General features: G+C 43.2%; 1 protein-coding gene across 2 annotated transcripts; it reads left to right on the forward strand.

Moving 5' to 3' along the window:
• Positions 1–435: 435 nt before the first annotated feature.
• LOC100193050 (uncharacterized) lies at positions 436–7,102 on the forward strand. Of its 2 annotated transcripts, NM_001349677.1 has the most exons (5): positions 436–801; positions 953–1,069; positions 1,187–1,298; positions 6,218–6,486; positions 6,582–7,082. In NM_001349677.1, the coding sequence occupies exons 1-5, from the start codon at positions 481–483 to the stop codon at positions 6,819–6,821; spliced, it is 1,059 nt and encodes a 352-aa protein (NP_001336606.1). In that variant the 5' UTR covers positions 436–480; the 3' UTR covers positions 6,822–7,082. The 2 variants fall into 2 exon arrangements, with proteins under 2 accessions (NP_001336606.1, NP_001131690.1); NM_001138218.2 differs by having other exon boundaries at positions 436–1,069; positions 6,582–7,102.
• Positions 7,103–9,087: the final 1,985 nt, after the last annotated feature.

The following is a 9,087-nucleotide window of genomic DNA, read 5'->3' on the forward strand; positions in this document are numbered from 1 at the left end:
GCAAAAAAAACCCTATTTCACTGAAAATAAACTAATTTTAGCGAAAAAGATCTATTTTCGGCAGCATCTAGCCGTCGAAAATTTCATGTTTTTCTGTAAACATAATTAGTTGTGGTGACAACAAAAAGTAAGAAAGTTGTGACAATAGAGAAGGACATGAGATTAAAAAACGAGTGAGATTAGTACGAGATAAATAAAATACATAAAATTAAATCAAACAATATTCCAGCTATGTTGTACATGTTCAGAGAAAACGGAAAGTTTTGAACAGACTGTTCCGGGGACGGTACGATCGACAGCTATTTCTTTTCTTCAGCTACAATTCTATCAACAGCGAACATTTCCCCCTCGTTCCATTATTGGGCCCTTTAATTTCTGTCCCATGGCTATGACTATCCAGCCCTCCCTCTCTCTCTCTCTCATCCAAAACCACAACGGAATCGAAGGCAAACCAATAGACATCCTTATTAACTTGGCCTGATGCACTCCTCCATTCCTCAGACAATCAAATATCCCCAGATAGCTAGGTGGTTGGCACGCATGGAGAAGCAGCTGCCTGCTCTTACCGGTGGCTCAAAGGCGGCCACCACGACGCCCTTCTACCTCGCCTTAGATCACAGAGCCGCCGCCACGTCGTCTTCACCGCCGGCGGAGGCGCCAACACTGCCGCCGTCTGCTGCGGCTGTCTCAGATCCTTCTAGACAGTCCAACAGCGATAGGGGATCCGAGATAATCAAAGCCAAGATCATGTCTCACCCTCTCTATCCGGCTCTCTTGAGAGCCTTCATAGATTGCCGGAAGGTACGCGTGCGCAGATTTCCAAGAGATGCAATTCTACAGCTAATTTCGTGAGAGATGAAAGGCATGGTTTCTTGATTTTTATGCGCTCTCCGTCCTCATATGTTCTCCAATTTTCACGAGGAAAATCTCTTTTGCGTTTTTGTTTCTCGAGGTTGGAGCGCCGCTCGAGATTGTCGGTCGGCTTTCTGCCCTCGCTGATGACGTCGAAACGAATTCAGACGGCAGACAAGAAGAACAACCAGCAGACCCAGAGCTCGATCAGTTCATGGTATAACGACAACACTATATGTATATACTACTAATTTCTGAATTTTCTGATTAATTGTGTGTGTCTGGCTGAAACAATGGATCTACATGCATGTTTTGTGTGCGTGTGTGTGTGCAGGAGATCTACTGTCACATGTTGGTAAGGTACAGACAGGAGCTCACAAGGCCAATCCAGGAAGCGGACGAATTCTTCAAAAGCATGGAGGCCCAGATCGACTCATTTTCATTAGGTGATTATGGTTAACTAAACTGAGTTGCTCTAGAGATATTTTTCCTGGGTGTCAGATTTGGAAGTAGCCGTAGCACTACTGAGTGTTGCAGGGCATGCGGGTATCCTAGTATCCATCTGTTCTTTTTTATTTGCCGTGGTTTAGTTCAGAAATAAACTAGCGGACGACAAATATTAAAAAACGAAGGTAATATATGATTAGTGTTTGCCAATTACAGGAAACATTTATATGGGGCCGCACGATTCCTTGTGGTGTGTTATCCATGACTATACACACACTCATAACATAGCATAACATAGCAGTAACATGAACATTTTTTCCAGCTGTGCGACAAGATAAAGAGTACTCTGGTGCCGCCAGTGGAAAACAAATCTTTGGTATGTAGGGCGGTCCATGTGTGTGCACAATTAAAGAAAAGAGTGCCTGTAATTTTCCCACAAAAAAAGTTCTTACTGAAGGGTTCTGTGTGAACTATGAGAACATCTAATAAGCCTTAAGCATATATGAATTTGTGGAGCAGCCAGGAGCCCAGGAGATGTTCTCTTAAATTCAGGAGAGGTCTTCTGCCTTTTGCCTCCGACAATCGGTGGTGTAGACTGTAGAGTAGCAGCCTAGTACTTTTCTACTGTTTCAGTGATGCTCCAATATATCACTATATGCAATGTGTAAAAAAAAAAGAGGTGCGGCGCTTGTTATTAGAGCTATGTCCTCAATCTGCGTCCATTAGTGGGTCAAGAGCTAGCTTCAAAAACACACAGGAATACATGCCGGGATAGGGAAGGGCCCAGGGGCGCGTGCGGCTAGTTTCTATGGGGAAAATCTCTATTTCAACCATAAATCACTATTCAATTCCAGGTTCAGCTCGAAATCTTCATTATTTAACCTTCCTTTTATTCCGATTCTGGATCCGCCTCCGGCCATGTATGTCTGAGCAACAAATTTTACACACGTTCACTTTGTTGATCTAACCACCTCTGCTACTTAATTAAGTTCTTGCTGAATTTGTTGTTGGTGGTACTTAATACTACACAGCAAGCGCCGCCTATGCATGTAGCTTCTACTTAATAAACTAGTCATATGTATAGTGCTGTTAGCTGTTGCATGCATGAAAGTAGTAGCAGCATAATGCTTCATTGGTTGATTAGTTTGCAGCCAGATTAGTTAGTAACCACCATCTACCGTTGGGTAAGGTTCTATGTATCCCACTGTTCACTCTGTCAGTACCCCTGCTGTGTGGCCTTCCTTGTCTGGGACTGAGACTCTGGGTGGCATGTGGAGACTAGCTAGAGAATGGGTCCTATGGAGCTGAGCCTGGCCCTCGCGGCTGCAGGACGCATGCATGCTGGATCACGTACATACTGGGGGTGGTGGGGGGGGGGGGGGGGGGGGGGGCACCCCGCGCGCAGGCAGTAGCATTCAGCATCAGCACCACGTACGTCGCCCGGCTACCCCTCTTCTGCAACTGATCCAGTTGTGTCGCTTGCTGTGCACCTTACTGTGCCACTGCTGCGCTGCTGTTGGTACGTCATGGCCGCGGTTGGAACCCACGGCGCCAAAGTGAACGGACAGAGGTACAGTAGATGCGCCCAGGGCTTCACTGCCTCTTGTCGATCGATCGGCCTCACACACACGGTGGATCCATCCATTTCCTGTGCCTTCTTGTCCTTCAAGCGCGAGCCGTCGTCCGATCGGCGTGGTCGCCTGGGGGGTCCAGATCGCCACTCTCCTGCTGATGGTAACCCGCAGTGAGTGGCCCTGCTAGCTTTCAGCTCGAGTTGCATGCATGCTTGCATGGCGGCACGTACAGCACATACGCTAGCTAGCTAGCTGCTAGCTCACTGTGCACGTGACTATCGTCAGGTCGTCCTGGACATGGCGATGCCCCATGGCGTCGCCATGCATGCCACCAGCGGCCAGCCTGCTAATCTCTCTGTGCTCGACCGCACTGCATGGGCATGTGAAGGCCTCTGATTGAAGTGCTTAATTATTGGCTAGCTTTCCGTGAGTGGCAGAGAGCGTACGTAGGGCTAGCTTAAGTCGGAAGAGATGATGACTTTGCTGTTGAACGCTGCTGCTGGTGGGGTTTACATGTTTCTTGCATTCAGTAGATTAATTAACTCTGGGTAAGTAAGTACATCACCGCGACATTAATTGTATGGATCCTCTCGCAGCATATACATCTGCTACTAGGGCTAGTTTGAAGTTAATCGTATGGGCTTTTCACCAACTTGCCTGGTTTTACTTTTGTACCATATGGTACATTTCTAAAAAAACTGATAACAGCACAATGCTAATAACACTTAATGGAGCCACAGGAAAATAAAAAAAAAAGAAAACTGATCTGTTTTTTTTCTCCTGTGCTAGCTGAAAGGTACGCTGTGGTGCCTGGCCAGGGAATCCATAAGATCGAGGGGCAAGGAATGAACCAGCAGGTCACTTGATAACTATCCTATGTGTTCCCATGCCACTAGAACTTTGGTAGTAGTATGCAACATGTGCTATAAGGTTTATCTATAGTGTCCTACCCATCACAAAGAGCTTTGCCACCTAAATGACAGTTCTACGAGCAATAACTAGACTATCAAAGTACTGTAGGAATGCAAGTGAATAAACTTGAGCAAGTGCAAAAACAAAATTGTGGTAAGTAAATGAGATGAGAAAAAAGTGTGCAAACACTCATCATGATGGTTTACCCCATGTTATTGGTGGGCAAAACCCTGCCTCTAGCCAAAGTTGAACCTCCACCAAGGACATTCTCCAATTACCAAGGTTCTCCTAGTCCAAACCTTAGACTATACACTATAAATACTTCGCCATGACTAATGATCCACTTACTACAAAAGCAAGCCTCACTACTAGCCTCTTATCCTGAACCCTATGAATTTTAACCTAGCAACAAATGACAAGGTCTTTTTGCTACTCCATATAAGAGGACAAAAGGTCACCAAGGATGTCAGCGAGCCACAAAGGCCCCAATGATACCTTGGGTACAAGTGTGGTACACCATAGAACCAACAACAACTTGAGATCACTCTATGTCATATTGGGATCATACTTGTAATAAATATAGTTGTGGCCATGTTAGCACTTTGATAGTTGGACCTCTTTTCAACTACCTTTGCTTGCCTCTAATCTTCAAAAACTTGAGCAACAACAAAAGAGTGCATGTATAGGGGGCATGAATTTGTACCATTCTTATTAAAGTAGCTATTGCAAATAGTCAGATGTACTGACACATGATCTGGTAGGCATTCTTGTGTATATACGCAACAGATCATGCGGGGTTTATAAGTTATCACCAACTAGACATCGTTAGACATAGTCTCAAGTTACTATGTGAAACTTATGTGGTCGTGTATGATGTTCATATTCCAATCATTGGAACTTATGGTGAGCTCTCCAAATCCCGCCACATGAACTATGTTGCCATTGAAGTTAAACTGCAAAACTCTTCCTTTGTTCCACATTAGATCATTTGGTGTGTATAAACACCAAGGTATTAAATTCCTACCTTCTATGGGACAATATAATACATTGGTGCTTTCATCCCATGCTACCACAAAACCATATGTTTATGCATTTTACAACCTTTCCCTCCTTGAGCACTATGCAAAATTCTAATTTGTGTATTCTCTTCTCACTATATTATCAAGTATATTGAACACCTTTTACTTTGAGTAGTATAGAAAATTCTATTGATGCAGTTTTCTCAACACCAAACATATGATGTACACATTTTTCGATAAGTTTTTGCTTTTTATCTTATATCTTTGTCCTAGCTTCATGAAGTTGTCTTGCATTGCATCCTTATGACCTATTAAGCATATTCTTGACAAATAAGTTAGTCTCAATGACTATTTTCATACTTAATCACCAAAGTCACAAAGCATAGCTTTGAGGATCATAACTATGCACAATTGATAGTTTCTTGATTTCAGAGTGTGGAGTGATTTATTGTCCCTATGACTTAGAGCTATACCTACATTATGAACTGTAGTAGACAATTTTTTGATGTTGCGGTTATGCGACAAGCATAGTAACAATGTCCCAAGCAGCAAGAGGGCAACACAATGTGTGCTACGTGAGGGAGGCAAAGCAATAGCCCTAAATTGGCAGATTAGTGAGGAGGTGGGTGAGTGGGTGGCAAATCCAATAATATAACCGGACGACTATAGAAGAGAAGAGGATAAGATAGGGGTAAGGCATGTAAGGATGGGAAATATGAGAAGGAAGAAGAGCAATGATCATTAGATCCCAATCTCTAAGGATGTGAAATGTGAGAAGGAAGAAGACCAGTGATCATTAGATTCCAATCTCTAACATTCATATGGGCTGTCTTAAAAGCTAATTATAGATAATCATGTCTCATTGATCCAAGCTTGCCCTACTCATTCAGAAAATTGGCGATAGGGGGTGCTTCAGCCTTGGCTGCCTTCTAATATGAATCAGTTCGTAGTGTCTGGTACACCTTGAGGATTGAATATTTGATAAGTATTGTACAAAAGGTGCTAAAATGTTAGAAGGTTTGCACAGTACATGTTATATGGTTATGAACTTCTCACCATGTATATAGTACATGGTTTTGAAATATCTTATATATCCTAGCATTCTAGATCGATTCTTAGAACATTAAAGTAAAATCCAACAAACTAAAACTCTAATAAAGAAACGGTATTGGAGAAATAGTCTAGCTCCCGGTCCCAGGCCGGGTGGCCTAACAAGTCACAGCTTTAATTTGCAGTGGTCGAAGAAGTCGTCAAAAAGCGGTGTTCGTTGGATGGTTCATGGTTTACAGTTCTTAATAATATTTATTCAGTGCGGTTCGACGCATAATCCATCTTGACCACGAGCTATCTCTCTCTACATGCATGATGTCTTTATGTAACATGGACTCACAATATTGCATTACCTTGGAGTAGATGACAATGGCTATGAAGAAGGAGGCGGTTCCTCCGACGAAGATGAGCAAGAAACCGTCGACTTGGGCGGCCTTCCGGTCCCTGAGACCGGCAGCCCGTCCGGAGAGGGCAAGGAGCTGAAGAACCACCTCCTGAACAAGTACAGCGGCTACCTGAGCAGCCTCTGGAGGGAGCTCTCGAGGAAGAAGAAGAAAGGCAAGCTGCCGAGGGACGCCCGCCAGAAGCTCCTCCACTGGTGGCAGCTGCACTACAGATGGCCCTATCCCTCGGTACGTAGTACCATGACAACACATGCATATGCGTGCATGTAAGATCATGCAATGCGACACTTGACGACGCACGCCGCGCGCGGCCATGCATGCAGGAGCTGGAGAAGGCGGCGCTGGCGGAGTCGACGGGGCTCGACGCGAAGCAGATCAACAACTGGTTCATCAACCAGCGGAAGCGCCACTGGAAGCCGGCGCCGCCGACGATGGCGCTAGGCACACCAGATTACAGGATGGGCCAGCACGGCGGCGGTGCTTCTAGCAGCTCGGCCTCCGCTGGTCTCCGCGTGCAGGGGCAGTACTTCACCGGCGGAAGCTCGTATCCCCGTGGCCCGTGACGATGCATGCGTCGCCTGCAGGCTGAGCGCGTGAGGTGTCGACATGGATTGTTGCCGTGCATGCATGCATATCAGCATACGTATACATACATACGTGATCATTATTTGGGTATAGATGGTGTGGACGTGTCGTGTTTCCTATACAGAAATTTGATTGTCTCCTTACTTGCATTGCTCATACGCATACATATCTACATATATGCAGCTGATGACAGAGTTATAAAGTTGTAACTATATATTATTATTATTTGTCTTACTAACATGAGAGCAGTTGTACACGTATATCAGCATGAATGCATGGATGTTCCTTCTGATGTATGTATGCATGGTCCATGTCTAGCTAGCTATTGTTGGAACTTATTAATTGGAACAATATGGCCACGATTGGATCAGGTTGCTAATGACAATTGTCAATTTGTCTACCTGTGCTGTGCTTAATTGTGTGCAGGAATGAGTTGCATAATATTTTCATGCAGCCATTGTGGCAGCGAGCGGAGTGTGAAGCCTTCAAGGTTGTAGCGCGAGCTGACTGTCAAGAGGGTCACCACCGTACCAGTTATGATCAGAATCAGATCTTTGCAGAGTTGCTGGTGTTCAGACAACGCCAAAGGCTTTGATGCGACACTCTGAACTGAACTGAACAAAAAGAAAAGGTACAAAGTACAGAACACCAGGTAAAATGAATTTCAAAATTCATGCATATTATTTATTAATTTATTTATATTTCTTAGACATGCATTCTTTGCTTTGTAGAAGTCCTAAATTTTTATGAAACAACTATACCTCCAGTTTTAGCAAAACGAAAAGGTTCGTAAAGAAGGAAATCATGTTTCAGTCCGGTGGTAGAGTCATGGAATTACTCAAGTTAATCCCTTTTGAGAAAAATATACTCACATCATTTTCAAGTGTGTAAACAATATATTCATAAAGAATGGGAACAAATTAAAACGCATCCTTACTATGGTGGTAGTCATGGTACTGTGTATGAGTATATATATGCACACCCAATACAGGTTTACAATCATTGTGATCATTACATTTTATGCATGTTTTAGTGTTTTCATGTTAAAAGATGGTAGGAGCTTCTTCTTTTTTCATGTTAAAAATCCCATAGGATCATCTTACTTATACTCATAAAAAAAGAAATGACATCCAAACAATCTAGTATCCTTGCTTCCAAACAAACCCTTAGTGTAGAATATTACGAATTCATAAAAAGCAACCAAGGGAACAGAGTTTTTGGATTATGTGATATCCTAATCCAGTGCTTAATAGAATTAATCGAGTACTCAAATCAACAAGGTACATCTTCATTTTCGGAAGCCTATCCCGAAAAACCTCTGATTTAAGCGTGCTTGACCCAGAGCAATCTTAGGATGATCTATGATCCTTGAAGTCTTCTCGGTGCGCATGAGTGAGTACAAAGTGTGCACAAAAGACTCGTGTTGGTCTGTAGGGATGATCTATGATCTTAGAGAGCAGCCAAGAGTAAGTACCGTTGATTTGGGAGTGGTCAAGGTGTTACACATGGTATTAGAGCTGACCCTCGCAATTTCACGGGCGTGTGTGGGCTAGGGGTTCAATCATATGGCGCATGGATTATGTTGGCCTAGTGTGGTCATATGGCATGACATATGACGATATTGGACACATAAATGTGGCCAATAGAGGATATTTTTGGCTTGGGGTTAACTGACGAGGATGTTGATCTTCTAAGAGGGGGAATATTGTGATATCCTGGTGGATTGTGTGATATCCTATTTCAAGGAGTAATATAATTAATAGAGTACTTATACCAATAAAGTGTATCTAATTTTTTGGAAGCTTGTCTCAAAAGAACCTTTGGGTTAAACGTGCTTAGCCCTGAACAACCTTGGGATGGGTGACCGACCGGAAAGTCTTCTCGGATGCGCATGAGTGATGACAAAGTACGTACAAAAGACTCGTGTTGGCCTGTGGGGATGATATATGATTTTAGAGGCCTGCCAGAATTAAGAATCGTCGGTTCGGGAGTTGATATGATGTTACATCGTCTCACATGAGCCATGTGAAAAATAATTAATATTTTTCTATAAATTACATAGAAACCTAGAACCTAATATTTATCTAAGTTGTCATATATGCTATCATGAAAAATTAAGTAATATAGAGCATCCTCATAAATTTACATGCATAAGGTATCCATGCATCATATGTGTCACGCCATCTAGACCACGCATAAGCGTATGCAGAATATCCTAATAATAAGCATGTTTAGCACATAGTT

Source organism: Zea mays, chromosome 1, assembly GCF_902167145.1.
Source record: "Zea mays cultivar B73 chromosome 1, Zm-B73-REFERENCE-NAM-5.0, whole genome shotgun sequence".
Lineage (NCBI taxonomy): Eukaryota > Viridiplantae > Streptophyta > Magnoliopsida > Poales > Poaceae > Zea > Zea mays.